This window comes from Hemibagrus wyckioides, linkage group LG13 (genome assembly GCF_019097595.1).
Source record: "Hemibagrus wyckioides isolate EC202008001 linkage group LG13, SWU_Hwy_1.0, whole genome shotgun sequence".
Lineage (NCBI taxonomy): Eukaryota > Metazoa > Chordata > Actinopteri > Siluriformes > Bagridae > Hemibagrus > Hemibagrus wyckioides.
In genome coordinates, this window is record NC_080722.1 from 21,205,796 (window position 1) to 21,221,650 (window position 15,855).

General features: G+C 39.5%; 1 protein-coding gene across 6 annotated transcripts in view; it reads left to right on the plus strand.

Annotated features, from left to right (window-relative positions):
* Positions 1–15,855, plus strand: part of raraa (retinoic acid receptor, alpha a) — a 90,321-nt gene that overhangs the window by 62,467 nt on the left and 11,999 nt on the right. The window contains exon 1 of one of the 6 annotated variants that reach the window (XM_058406237.1): positions 10,470–11,148. The exons of the other annotated variants lie outside the window; for them this stretch is intronic. Coding sequence (XP_058262220.1) covers positions 11,037–11,148 — 112 coding nt within the window. The 5' untranslated portion in view covers positions 10,470–11,036. Of the gene's footprint in view, positions 1–10,469; positions 11,149–15,855 lie in introns of those variants that run through there. 6 annotated transcript variants of the gene reach the window in all.

The following is a 15,855-nucleotide window of genomic DNA, read 5'->3' on the forward strand; positions in this document are numbered from 1 at the left end:
TCGTTAGTTACATTTTTTTTTTAATTTAGTCTTCCACAGCATATGTACAATAAGGTTCTCCGGAAATATTCTAAAGAAAATGATTTACTGATTAAGCAATAAATACGTGTCATGCAGTAAAATGAAGCAATAACAAACTTTTTTTTTTTTAGAAAAATTAATGAAAACGTATTTAATTTCAGCTAAAGTATGTAAATGAAAAGATATATTAAAATGAATGTTTAGAAAGCCAACCAGTTACCGACTCCACAGCTGTTAGCCAATCAGGACGCACTATACTCAGGAGGATGGACGGGATCTTATCGGAGAGAGATAGCAAGTGATAGCAAGTCCACTCTATCTCATTCCGGTGTCCCTTTTGAAATGCTGATTTTCTCTGTTATCCATTTATCTGAAACTCCACCCCCCACCCCATACACACACACACACAGACACACACACACACAGCTCTCTGACCCCCCTGTGGTCCAAACACACCACTTCTCTGACCCCCCCTGTGGTACAGATAGTGAAGGTATTTCGTCTCCTGCCCTTTGTTTTGCGGCTGAGCGGGGGACTTCATAGACACACACACACACACACACACACACACACACACACACACACACCCTTATTAGCATGTTGACTAACCCGGCCCACTTTCACTTTTCACTGATTTGCGTTCAGTGTTAAATGAAGTAAACAGTATATTAGTTTATGTTATTAAACGATAGCATCGAGTGATGGTCGAGGCTCCGATATTCTCGAGCCTGTCTGATTGTCTAAGAGATGAATCCTTTGGTGTGAGGCTTGGTACCAGGTGCAGAGAGCTTCATACTACAGGATTCATCTCTCAGAAAATCAATAAGAAACAGCCAATCAGAGTCAGCAGGGAAATCAAATGCGTCTGCTTTCACGTGCAGCAGATCCCTGAATCCAGTTAATGGTAAGATTACTGCTGGGACAGCTAGATTTTGCCCTGTGGCTCTGGGTCTCTTTGTTTCTGTTCAAGCAATCCTCCTTCAACGTTCCTTTATTAATTCTCTTTTTGCTTGTTTCTAGACAAAATAGTGACCCTAGACAGTGTTGTTGTTGTTGTTTAGAGAAGGTGTGGTTTGGGAATCAGGCACGCTTTGGCTGATAACAAAATAGTATCATGGATGTCGTAGCTTAGTGGTAAGCTGTTGGGCTACTGATCAGAAGGTTGTGAGTTTGAATCCCAGGTCCACCAAGCTGCCACTGTTGGGCCCTTAAGCAAGGCCCTTAACCCTCAGCTGTATAAAAATAGATAAAATGTAAGTTGCTCTGGATAAGGGCGTCTGATAAATAATAGACATGCGTGAGCATACAGTTATTTGATACAACACAAATAAATCCCATTGTGATAGGAAACAAACTGTGTGTGATTTTTCTGTTAAAATGCTAATAGAACACCGTGTATGAGGTCCTCATTAGTCATGAAATAAACCACCGTGTTGTGCTGGGATAGTAAAACGATCAGAGTGTGTAACGGTCAGTTACTGTTTCCTAGCTGAAGTTGATTATTTTCCTAAGGCAGCAGTGTTTAATTCCTCTGATACCACAGCAAATGACCATCAATAACTAATCATTTTTACCGTATTGTTGTGTACATGTAACATTATGGAACCTCCATGAAACAAGTTCCTGTTTTCACTTGCGTTATAGCAGCTCTAAACTTATTTTATGTCAAAATTTCCAATATTTAGACAAGTCTAAATGTCTTAATGCTAGTTCTCATAGAATTAGAACCTAATGTCTTTTTTTTGTTGGTTATTATAACGTTTCCAGTACTTTATATATTTTAATATACTTTAGTATGATTTGAACACTGAGGAATATAACACTGAACTCTAGTTTGTCATAAAATAACATAGCTTATGTAACTAGCTTATTAGCTCACTGAGCTAGCTACTCAGTTAGCTACTATAACATTTTGACCTTTCTTTCTAGGAAATTCTCTCATACTTCCAAAACCATGCATTTACACATTTTGCCTCAGAAAACAACTAAAATTATTAAAAAGCAAATGATTCATTAGTTACATTTTTTTTATTTAGACTTCCAGAGCATTCAATTTACAGTGAAAATGACTAAAACTAAAACGAATAGAAGTTCCAAAACAAGTTCCTGTTTCCACTTACGTTACAGCAGCTCTAAACAATCACCTGCATCAAATTGTTTCCGTCAGGAAGTTACTTAGACGGATAAAAAAAATCAACAAAAGCTAAACAATCACTAGAAATAAGTACAAATCTGATGAGATCACGTTAAATTCCTTAAGTGTCTGTGCTTACATCATAGGAATTTGTTGACTGACTTTACAGTCAGAAGGTGTGTGTGTGTTTGTGTGTGTGTGTTAAGTGCTATGGCAGGATGCTAGCCATAAATGCTTTCAAAGTGTGGCTCATAAATGCCTCAGTGCCTCTATAGGACGCATTAAAGATGCCATCACACACACAAAGCATTACTTTTATGGTTTTATGACACACACCGCTGAGGTTCTGCGTTCACAGGAAGTGAAATCTGGAAGCATGCAGACGTAAAGCTGCGTTTTTACTCTATGAATAAACACAAACTCAAAATGAACAGCCATCTATAACATTCTTTTATTCACTTTTCCTTTCAAGTCCGTTAGCTCGAATCCTCCGTCCCAGATCACCCGAAAGCTCTCGCTGGCTTCCCTCCTTTTGGTCCTGAGAAGAGTAATAAAAGGTTATAAAGACGCAGGGTCTCGTTCCAGTCCTCAGATCCCTGGGTGAAAGTGTAGACCTTTAAACACACAGCGTTTTATTTTCCTTTTGTTTATCTGTCCTCGTTTGACCTCTTGTGTTTGGACACATTAATATCACGTAATAAAACCCTCGTGAGGACCTCGTTTCAGTGCTGACTTTATTACTAATAAACACATCATTTATTTTGATTTTTGCTTTTTAAAAAAATAGAAATATTCTGCAATGAAGAGCTGTTGATTTAAAGAAACATTTGTAGAAATATTTTGAAATGTAAGTACAAAATTTGAACATCAGTTCACTGGCTCTTACTGAGTGTGGAATTATTAAAAAACATAAGAAATTCATTTTTAATCTCAGAAAAGTAAACTAACGTAAATTATTACAATGTTGATATTATATCATGTGCGTCATCTTTTTGTTTTTGTTATTTTTACATTTTTTTGTAAAGTTCTTTTGACTCAAATTCTGTTAGCATTAAACAAAGACTTAAATTTAAAAAGAAATGTGTACAAAAATATATAAAATAAATAAAATACATAGATTGTAAAATGTAGCATTTTAGAGACTTTTATTTATTTAGTTAGTTAGTTATTTAGTTATTTTTTTTACATTTCTCTTCACGCTAAGTACAAATTTAATTAACTTTCAGGTAAAATAAATGTCATTATTTTTTTTCAAAAATATATTTATTTAATACATTTGAAGATCACTTTAACGGTTCACATAAAAATAAAAATAAAAAACAGAACTTCACAAAAGCCTTCACACATCTCTGTAGGTGTCATCATAGATTTTATCACATTTAAAAATACTTGAATAAATGATATTTTATGCTAAAAATGTAAGATTGAGAAATTTTTGGGGGGGGTTGGCACTTAAATTCACTTTGTCACTTTAAACATCACTTTAGTCACTTGAGTTGTATTTTATACTTGATAGTTTATTTGCTGTTTCTTGATACTTTTGAAACTAAACTGAAACAAAATCTGAAACAAAAATTGCAGAACAAAAAAAAAACAGAAATGTAATTGACAATGAAAACAAAAAAAATTATTGTTTACATGAAAAATGATTCAGACAAAATTAAAATTAAAATAAATATTAAGACAAAAATAAAAATCGAAAAGAAAAAAAAAAACGCTCCCTGCTCCCCCGAGCTGCTGTTAATCCCTGAGTTTGAGCAGGTTTCATCAGGATTCTCTAGTTTCCTCCTAACATCCACTATGGATCGTGAATATGAAATATTCCTCACTTGTACATTACTAAAAAATCTTCGCTGCGTTAATTTTTGCCTTATTCACAATTCATCCTCACAGTTTATAGATACTAAATTAGCCACTGGAGCTAACGTGCTAACTTCCACACATTGTGTTAGGCCTCCATGAGAAAATACACAACCATCGCATCTTATAACAGGTTATAACCCTCCGTGTCCTGTTAAATAGTGTAAAAGAGCGTAGGCTTTAGGGCACTTCCTGGAAAGCGGCTATAAAGGGGCAATAAAAATAACTTCACACACTCCAACGTGGCTGAATCGTCTCCAATCAGCTTCGCTCATAAAGCCTCTGCCTTTCTTCCTCTCGCTTTCTTTCTGTTTATCACCTGTTCCTTCACATGAGGGGTGTGTGTGTGTGTGTGTGTGTGTGTGTGTGTGTGTCTCAGTGAGCACCATGGCTCATTTAATGCATCGTTTGTGGATAGTAGACTAATTAAGAGGATATACACAGGAGAATGAACACATGAACACACACACACACACACACACACACCCTGCATTACTCTGTAAGGCTTTGTACATGTAACATTTACTCTATTTCACAACTGGCATGGACTTTTTCATTAATTTGCATGAGAATTATAATTTAGATTTTGTGAAGAATTTGAATACATTTGAATATTAATGAGCCAATTAAACACTCTGTTCAGATAAACACAAAATGAGAAAATATTCCTTATTAATTTATTTATTCTTTATTATATCTGATAGTAGATATTAGCTTGTCTGTAGTTTTTAGATGTATCTACTCTCAATGATATTGTAATATTGAATCTGATTTTAATTTTTGTTTTTTACTTCTTTTTTTTTTTTTTTAACAAAACTTAAATCAGTTTTGTCTTCATAAAGAAATCTTTCTTTTAAAAAATCCAAAAATACTTTTAAAAAAATAATTTTTTGGAATATACTTTCTTTGTTGTTTTTGGAAAATTGTTCACTGAAGAAAAAAAAAGTTTAGGCACCCCTTGATAAATAACAGATTTTGGTGATTTTTTAATTGAAAAGATGTTAACACAGTCTCTCTTGGAAATGGAAAAAGTGCACAATATTTTCAGCAAACATTGATGCATAGTTACTTCTTATGCCATAAATTGAACAAAAATAAAAAATATAAACATTATTATGGCACTGTGCAAAAGTTTGGGCACTCTAAGAGTTCCAGAGTCTTTTTACAAGGTTTCAGACCTTAATCAGCTCGTTAGATCTGATGCATGGCAACAGCCGTCATTAGTAAATGCCAATTTCAAAGCTTTACAAATACTTTGACTCTTCAAACCTTGTGCACACACTTGCGGACACTCAACAACCATGGGTTCCTCTAAGCAGCTGTGTAAGACTCTGAAAATGAAAGTTATTGCTGCCAACAATGCAGTAGAAGGCTACAAGAAGATAGCAAAGCGTTGTCAGCTTGCAGTTTCCACAGTGAGAAATGTAATTAAGAGATGGCAGTTCAGGGGAACTGTGGAGGTCAAGATGAGATCTGGAAGACCAAGAAAACTCAGAAAGAACTGCTCGTATGCTGGTCAGAAAGACAAATCAAAACCCCCATTTGACTGCAAAAAACCTGCAGGAAGATTTAGCAGACTCAGGAGTGGTGGTGCACCGTTCCACTGTGCAGCGATGCTTGCACAGACAAGACCTTCATGGAAGAGTCAGCAGAACCTTACCTGCGTCCCCATCATAAAATCCAACATCAGAAGTATGCAGCAGAACATCTACAGAAGCCTGATGCGTTTTGGAAACAAGTGCTGTGGACTGATGAAGTTAAAATAGAACTCTTTGGCCACAATCAGCAAAGGCATGTTTGGAGAGAAAAAGGAGCAGCATTTCACGAAAAGAACACCTTGCCAACTATTAAGCATGGGGGTGGATCTATCATGCTTTGGGGTTGTGTTGCAGCCAGTGGCACAGGAAACATTGCACGGGTGGAGGGAAGAATGGATTCCACTAAATACCAGCAAATTCTGGAAGCAAACATCACACCATCTGTAAAAAAGCTGAAGCTGAAAAGAGGATGGCTTCTACAACAGGACAATGATCCTAAACATACCTCGAAATCCACTATGGAATACCTAAAGAGACGCAAGCTGAAGGTTTTGGAATGGCCGTCACAGTCCCCTGATTTAAACGTCATTGAAAATTTGTGGGTAGATCTTAAAAGAGCTGTGCCTGCAAGACAACCAAAGAATATTACAGAACTAGAAGCCTTTTGCAAGGAAGAATGGGAGAAAATCCCAAGTACAAGAATTGAAAGACTTTTAGCTGGCTATAAAAAGCGTTTGCAAGCTGTGATATCTGCCAGAGGAGGTGTTACTAAGTACTAGTAGGGTGCCCAAACTTTTGCACACTGCCACAATAATGTTTTTATTTTTTATCTTTGTTCAATTTATGGCATAAGAAGTAACTATGCATCAATGTTTGCTGAAAATATTGTACATTTTTTCCATTTCCAAGAGAGACTGTGTGCGTGTTATCTTTTCAATTAAAAAATCACCAAGATTCAAGATTCAAGAAGCTTTTATTGTCATTTCAACCACATACAGCTGGCGCAGTACATAGTGAAATGAAACAACGTTTCTCCAGGACCTGGTGCTACATAAACATACAACTACTAGTACAATACAAAACAACAAACAACACCACAGAGCTAGGACAGAAGTTTGTCTTAGCCACGTAAAGTGCACAGTGTGCAGCTAGGTGCAAACAGAGCATAGACAAGACAATAAATACAATAAAGACAACACAAAAGAACACAGGACACTTAGCTCTGAAAGGAAATAAAAGAACGTGTACTGGAATGTAAGTGAAATAAAATAGATAAAGTGAAATGATGTAGAAAAAAAAAAGTATTGTGCAAAAATACACAGCAGCAGTTGAGGTAGTGCAAATAGAATAAACATAAATATAACTATAGCAGCGGATGACAGTTAGAGGTAGTGCAGTAAGTAATGAACAGTATAAATTATGTGTGTATCTGTGTGTGAGAGACAGAGTTAGTATACAGTTCAGTCCTGAGTGAGAGTGTGTGTGTGTGTGAGAGAGTGTAGAACAGTTCAGTCCTGAGTGAGTGTGTGTGTGAGAGTGTAGAACAGTTCAGTCCCGGGTGTTGAGGAGCCTAATGGCTTGAGGAAAGAAACTGTTACACAGTCTGGTTGTGAGGGCCCGAATACTCCGGTACCTCTTTCCAGATGGCAGGAGGGTGAAGGGGTGTGTGAGGGGTGTGTGGGGTCAGCCACAATGCTGTTGGCTTTGCGGATGCAGCGTGCGGTGTAAATGTCTGTGATAGAGGGGAGAGAGACTCCGATGATCTTCTCAGCTGTCCTCACTATCCGCTGAAGGGTCTTGCGATCTGAGACGGTGCAGTTCCCAAACCAGGCAGTGATGCAGCTGCTCAGGACGCTCTCGATGGTCCCTCTGTAGAACACATCTGTTAACAACAAATTGATTTTGTTGATTGATTAACAACAAAAGATTTTGTTAGAGCAAAATCTGTTATTTATCAAGGGGTGCCTAAACTTTTGCATAAGACTGTATGTGTGTATGTATGTGTATATATATATATATATATATATATATATATATATATAATATTATATATAATATTATATAATATTATTACATTTTAATTACTACATTTTGCCTTCCTTTTTGGACTTACATTACACACACACACAAACACACACACACACACACACAGAGCTGGATATGAAGCGGGGGATAAAAGAGCTGAGGAATGTGATCTGTTATCTGAGAGGACCTTCCCCTTATCACAGTGTAAACACACTGCAGCGCTGCATTAAACCATACACACACACACACACACACAGCGTCTGTCTAAACTCACTGTCACCTCTGAGTGAAGGCTAAGAAATCAAGCAGAATTAATCATTGCTGTGTTTTCTGTCATCTCAGACTTCCTTCATCATCGCTAGCAAGCGCTCTGCTCCCTACCTAGTGCCCTTCTCTGATACCTTAGAACACAACTGGACACAGCACCACTCTTTATAATTAAAGTGGCACCTGGCTCGGTTCCATGCTCTTTACCCATACAGACTGACTTTGGTTTTGTTATATATCACTGATACATACTGCTAGTTTCAGTTAGTTAAGCTCTAGTAAGCCTATATAATGTAATTATACTGCTAGTTTAAATTAAGAACACTCTAGCTAGCCTATATCGCATAAATATTCTGCTAGTTTTGTTTATTATAGCTTTAGCTAGCCTATAACACATAAATATGCTGCTAGTTTTATTTATTAAAGCTCTAGCTAGCCTATATCGCATAAATATTCTGCTAGTTTTGTTTATTATAGCTTTAGCTAGCCTATAACACATAAATATGCTGCTAGTTTTATTTATTAAAGCTCTAGCTAGCCTATATCGCATAAATATTCTGCTAGTTTTGTTTATTATAGCTTTAGCTAGCCTATAACACATAAATATGCTGCTAGTTTTATTTATTAAAGCTCTAGCTAGCCTATATCGCATAAATATTCTGCTAGTTTTGTTTATTATAGCTTTAGCTAGCCTATAACACATAAATATGCTGCTAGTTTTATTTATTAAAGCTCTAGCTAGCCTATATCGCATAAATATTCTGCTAGTTTTGTTTATTATAGCCTTAACTAGCCTATAACACATAAATATGCTGTTAGTTTTGTTTATTAAAGCTCTAGCTAGCCTATATTACATAAATACCTGGCTAGCTTTGTTAAGGAAAGTTATAATTAGACCATACACAACGAAATAAATATACTGCTAGTTTTATTTGGAAAGCTCTAGCTAGCTTATATTATAAAAATGTGCAGCTAGTTTGATTTATAAATGAATAAATAAGTAACATAAATGTACAGCTAATATTCATCTACTTACATAAAAACAACATGAAACACATTTGCTGAATATTGAGCTAATTCTGGTTGATAAATCGGTCAGTGTTACACAGAATATATAGTCTAGCGCAGGTTTAAGGGTTGCTAGGTTTCTAGGTTTACATAAAGAAAAGTCTGAAGAGAAATTAGTAAATGATTTATAAAGTCAGGTTTCTTTGTAGAAATGGGGTCATTTAGGGTCATACAGCTTGCTGGTTTTGTTGAGGTAACCTACAGAAAATGGTATATTAATAAAATTTACACTAAAGCTAAGAAGGTTAAATGCACCTAAACATTCTCCTAGGATTCTGTCAGCGTTGCCCGTTTCCCATGAACCGTGCCTCTTGCTCTTTTTTTCCTTCCTAAAATCCATTAAAAACCTTGATGTATTGGTGAGTTGGAGCCTTTTATGTGAAACGTTAATTGCATTAAAGGTTTGTTGCAGTTGTGTGTAAAGTGTAGAAGGAGGGAAAGGCCGCATGTGATGGAGTTTAGGTCAGGGAAGGCTGCACGGCAGAGCGGGTCACGCGGAGGTTGAGAGCCGAGCCGAGCCGGGTTCAGAGAAAGTTCAGCCGCATGGCATTAGGCAAATGAGGGGGAGAAAAGAAGGAAAAAGGGGTGCAGAAAAGGAGTTTGAGCGATGAGGGAGTGAGAGAGGGGGGCAAATTAGTTAGAAGAAGCCCATTTAGGGAAAGGGAAGGGAAGGGCCGAGTCGGATCACGCTGTTGTTGTAGCCTCCTGCAGTTGTTGCCAAGTAGGAGACTAGCAAACAAACCGTGAACTTTAATACAAAACACAGTAGCAGAACTTGGACATACACATCACATTTAATCTCGTACCCGAGCTTTCTTTCTTTTTCATTTCTTATTGTGGTCGTAGTTTTTTGTTTTGTTTTTCTTTAACTCGAAGGTCCTTATTTAGACTCTCATTTTAACCTGTTTTGTATTATTTGCTATCATGTTCTTTTTTAATGGCTGAAATTTAGATTTGTTTGCTGCAAATTTCCAATCAGATGTATGAAAAGTTAACAAAACCCAGGAGGGAATCTGTTCCTATGTGGAGAATTTTAGAGCAACTTTATTTCCATTTTATTAAAGTAGGTTTTTATTTCCCTTTATATTAGATGTTGACTCTAACCTTCGTGCTTGGCTTTGTTTTATTAGTTATCGTTTTCGTGTCTAATGCAGAAAATTATTCATTAGCTCACAGTAAAGAAAATAAATTGACTTCCATCAATAATTCCTTTACAACTTTATATTTCAATCCAAGTAACTGGACTATGGTATATTTCCTAAAGCTCTCTTTAAACAGCTGTAGTTCTTGTGTACTTTTATTTAGTTTTACTCGTGTATTAAATAATGAGATGATGAATTGTCACTTTAATGAAATAAAAGGGTTTGGGGTTTATTTTTTATTGCTTTATTCTTCATCTCCGCCGTTTTTAAAAAATCTCGATGTGAGACAGTGGGGGCGGGGCGACTATCTATTTGTGGGCGTGGTTTAGCGCTCAGCTGCGCCGGTTTCGTCACTACCCCCACCTTCTTCTTGCTTCCACTGGGCGGGGCCTGGAGCTCAGCTGCGCGCTCTCGTCACTTACGCAGCCGCGAGCGAACGAGCGCGAGCAGGCGCTGGGACAGCGAGGACGTAAACACGACGCTGCGAAAACGTTTTTGCTTTTTTTTTGTTTGTTTGTTTGTTTGTTTGTTTTATTTCTTAACGCACTTTAACGCGAAGGAGGTGAAAAGGAGGGATAAAATGGCTCCGGTGTAAAAGGAGGACACGCGCACGGGAAAAGGAGAGAGAGAGAGAGCGCGCGCGAGAGAAGGAGAAGATCAGCGCTCGCGACTTGCATTTCCTGCGCGTGGATTTCTTTCCACTCATACACACACACAAACACGCGGCTTAAACTTGTTTATCGGTTTCAAAACCTAAGCTTTGGATTAACGAGGGCCGCCATTTGGGTCAAAAACTCTTTGGATACTTGTGCTGCTTTTTTTTTCTTCTTCTTTTTTTGGGAAAAATTCCTATCAGTGAACACAACCCAAAGTCCATCATGGACTCTTTGCTCTCGGTGCTTTGATGGTTGCACGCGCGCGCACACATACATTTGCTCTTGTGATTGATCTCGAGCCCCATCCTGAAGACTTGAGCAGAACATGTACGAGGGCATGGACGTGGTGGGTTTGCACCCTGCCCCGAACCCCTTCCTCATGATGGAGTATTACGGCCAGAGGTTCCCCAACACGCCCTGGAGCGCCTCCAAGCACTGTACGTGCCTTCAAAACATCTCCCAATGCTCACTTGTCTGTTCTGGTGCATTGTATATTCCTTGCATGTTGTCTTGGCACGCTCCATTTCAGCTTTTCCTCAAACTATCTTAGGCATGCACGAGGTCAGGACCTTTCCCAGACTTTCTGTCCCGACTGGTTGACCCATTTCTCATTTGCATGCATGCTGCAGAAACGACACTTAGTCAATCTAATCTATCTTTCGATCTATCTATCTATATTCTAAGGCGCACAGTGCATTACATGTTGCATGCACAGCTTAAAACTCATCCTTTCTGTTCATTCTTGATCATTTTGAGACTCTTCTCTGTCCTGCAGTAACAGCAGCGTTGAGGTCAGAGAGGAGTCACGGCTTTGTGACCTTTCACATGCGTTCACCTTTCACATAACGTTACGTTATGCTGTAGTTATGTTTTGTTTGGCTAGCATTTCAATTTTTAAAAAAAAAAAAAAGTTCCGTTGCAGCAGTCTGCACCCGTGCATGAATTGCTGCAAGTTTTGCCGGACTTTTCCTTGAGGTTAATGACGACTCCTCAACTCCGCTCAAGATCTGATGAGCTCTGTCTCTTGACGTCACAATTCCAACTTCTAGCTCTTGCCTGTGTATAAAAAGTGTCAAGGCATGAAGGATGGCTGTGATGGAAAAAACAAAAAGAAAGATAGAAGATCTAGAAAGATAGAGAAGCGCGCAGTCTCCAGCTTGACCCCGTCGTCCATCCGTCTTGTCGGCTGATCCTTTTGTAAACAGCTTCACGCTCCACACACACACACACACCTCTGTCCTTCAAGAAACGTATGAATGGCATTGTGCTCGTGACGGATTGATCCGAGTGTCCGAGGTGGGGTTCGCTCGTCTGTTTTAGCAGGAATGAGGAATTTCTGCTGGGATTCTAACTAAAACTGCATTAATCGTGATGAAAAGGTCCTTATGACCGAAAGGAAGTTCTTCTTAGACGTTAAGTTTGTGTTTAGTCGGAAATCCGGAAAGATAATCTGATCAGTTAATCGCTTTTAATATCATTAACCATCCAGAGTTAATGGGCTGGAGAATGTCCTGAAGAGATGGATGGAGTTTAAATAAAGGTGTTGCTTGTTGTTAGGTTGCAGCTGCCTGATATCTTTGGTCTGTGTGTAGAGGTGAGATTTGCAGGATCACGTGTAAACACGAAACACGTTTCGTTAAGAAATGGAATATTTTTGCTGATATCAACGAATTCAGTTCGAATACGAAATCGAAGGGTCGCTCCAGACTCAGGGAATTGTGGCTTGTGTTCATAAACAGAAGGGAAAAAAGGGAACAATCAGGGAACAGAAACTAGTGTTTAGTGACCAGTTACATTTTACACTAACCTTAATAGCATGACTTAACTCTGAAAAATGAAAGGTAACTCAGAATTCCAACTGGGAATTTCAAGAAGTTCTCCTCATCCGTAATTCCATGTGGATGTGGCTGTTCTGGCTTCAGCTGTAAACAAAGTAAAGTTCATTTTAATAAAGAATGACGTCTGCTTTTATCCGTTTATAGTTACATGAACATGAACACTCGTTTCTGCATCAGCCTCTCTCTCTTTCACACTCTCTCCCTCCATCTCCCTCTCTCTCTTTCACTCGTTCTCTCTCTCTCTCCCTCCCTCTTTCTCTCTGTCTCTCTCTGTCATTAGCTTCCACCTCTACCTCTGACTCTTACAAGGTGCTGAAACCGGAGACTCCTTTTATGAACGTCTCCTTGCAACAAAACACATCTCCTATGAATTTGTGGATCAGTTAAAAATCCGTGTCCGTGAAGCCATACACCTCCCTGCGTACGAGCTGTTACTATAGCAACCATGGCGTGGAACGCTGTAATTAGCAGAGGAGTCAGTTAACCTCCTGAATCTGGAATAATCAGGTGATATTCACATTTCTAACACTCTTCTAAAACACACACACATTTGGTTGTTTTGAGATGGAAGTAGATTCGGAGTGTAAAAGTTCTCGTCGGATCGCTAGTGCTAGCGTCTCGCGTAAATCCACGTGTGCGTCTTTTTCACTTTGTCGTTTCTGTAATTCAGAGAAGTCTTAAGTGTACTTTTTTTTTAGATTTTACGACAGAAAATTTTCTTAAGCAAAATAATTTTCTGTTTTTTTAATTGTGTGTGTGCGCGTGTGTGTGTTCAGAGGATAAGGGTGAGAAACAGGGTGAGTGAGCTGGTGGTTGTGAGCAGTAGGGTTTCCCCTCTGAGGATGCACACTGATGTGTGAGGGAATGCAGTGCTGAGGCCATGACCATCACACACACACACACAGAGGTGTGTGTACTATTACAGCACACATGGCTCATTTAACTTATGCTCTTTACATCTGTCTGTCTTTCTACCTGTCTGTCTCTCTACTGGTCTGTCTGTGTACCTGTCTGTCTCTCGACTGATCTGTCTGTGTACCTGTCTGTCTCTCGACTGATCTGTCTGTGCACCTGTCTGTCTCTTGACTGGTCTGTCTGTGCACCTGTCTGTCTCTCGACTGGTCTGTCTGTGCACCTGTCTGTCTCTCGACTGGTCTGTCTGTGCACCTGTCTGTCTCTCGACTGGTCTGTCTGTGCTCCTGTCTGTGTCTCTACTGGTCTTTCTGTGTACCTCTCTGTCTTTGTACCTGTCTGCCTCTCTACTGATCTGTCTGTATACCTGTCTGTCTCTCGGCTGGTCTTTCTGTGCACCTGTCTGTCTCTCTACTGGTCTGTCTGTATACCTGTCTGTCTCTCTACTGGTCTGTCTGTGCTCCTGTCTGTCTCTCTACTGGTCTTTCTGTGTACCTGTCTGTCTTTGTACCTGTCTGTCTCTCTACTGGTTTGTCTGTGCACCTGTCTGTATCTCTTCATGTCTGTCTCTTTACCCAACTATCTGTGTACCTGTCTGTCTCACTACCTGTCTCTCGCTCTCTCCCTCCCTCTGTGTCTGTTTCTGTCTGTCTGTGTACCTGTCTGTCTGTCTCTGTAATGGTCTGTGTCTGGCTCTCTACATGCAAGTCTGTCTGCCTTTCTCTATCTCTCCCCAACTGTGTGTGTGTGTGTGTGTGTGTGTGTGTGAGTGGTGTTAAAGGTTACTGGAGTTCATGCTTCCCTGCACAAGAAACCTAATTGTCAGTCACACACAAAGCCCCACCCACTTTTGTTTAAACTCTGCCTTCAGGCTAATCTTCAGCTTCCTGGTGGATGCTTTCATTTTATTATTGCAATTTGTTTGCGTGTGTGCGTGAGAGTGTGTGCACGCACGTGTGTGTGTGTTTTAAGGACAGAGTTCACACACAGAATGCCTCAGGGCAACGTTGACCTGTCAGTCTTGTCTAACCCTGCTGTTTAAACTCCGCCTCCTTAATGAAACACTTCCTGATGACCTCATGACTGTCGCAGGATTATTAAGGTGTGTGTATGTGCAGTGTGCTTGTGTACTTTATAGTTGTACACAAGGTTGTCAAGGTGGCTTTTCTGGGACGACTTGGACACACACACACACACAGCATTGTTCTGCATACATCAGAAATGGATAAGAGACTAAAGCTTCCTAAGAATAGTCATTATCTGTGTGTGTGGGTGTGTGTGTCTGGGTGGAGAAGAAAGGACGTGTCTGTGTGTGTGTGTGTGTGAGAGAGAGAGACTGCTTTATGAATATCAGCTATTGTTTGACTAAGGGGTTTTCCTTGTGCTGCTGTCACGAATACTGTGTGTGTGAGAGAGAGAGAGAAAGAAAGAGAGTGTGTGTGTGAGAGAGAGAGAGCGAGAGAGTGTGTGTGTGTGTGTGTGAAATGTCTGGATCGACTCCAGCTCTCAGAAAATTGAGTCCGGTACATAGTGACCTCAGCTCATTAAGCTTGTGTGTGTGTGTTCTCTCACTCTGATTGGTCAGTAAGTGTTGATTCATTTTCTATAACATCATCTCTGACAGTTGTCCCGGCTCTTCGTTTCTATAGCAACCGCTCTTTCATGAGGTCTCATATGGCGGACACTCCAATAGAGCGTTCTTCCTCACGCTGATTTACCGGGAGTTAAAACTTTTAATTCTTTAAAGTTCCAGCTCAGAAATTCAACCGAGCTGCTTTTGCTCAAACACACACACACACACACACACAAGAATTCAACATCGCTCTGATCTCCTCATTTTCATCACCGTTAAGGAACAGTGTCAATCATAAAGGGTGCCAATACTTTCTGCAGCACAACCTTATTTGTAATTGTCCCTACAGTGAAGTGTATGTACACACAGACACACACTCATACATGTATGTTTTCATAGATACTTACGTGTGTGTGTGTGTGTGTGTGTGTAATGTAGGGGTGGGACTTCTTCCTGTTGCTATGGTAACAGGGACAGAGGTCAACAGGGCTCACCACATGACCGGCTAAATCTATAAGGTCAAACTGTCCATTATGAGATTATACAACAGACCTGTGTGTGTGTGTGTGCACGCTGATGCTCATATCTAATTAACAGGATGGTGTCACCTCTGTGTGTCTGAATCCAGAGGTGTTCAAACTGTGTGTGTGTCAGTGTGTTGTACGTGTGTACTATAATATAGTGTGTGTGTGTTGTACCTTTGACCTGTGCATTTGCGTAAATTGATGCTGGAGAGGCCTGTGTGTGCGTCTGTGCATGCGCGTGTGTGCACTTATCAGGTCCAGACGTCTGTAGTGTGTGTGTGTGTGTGTGTGTGTGTG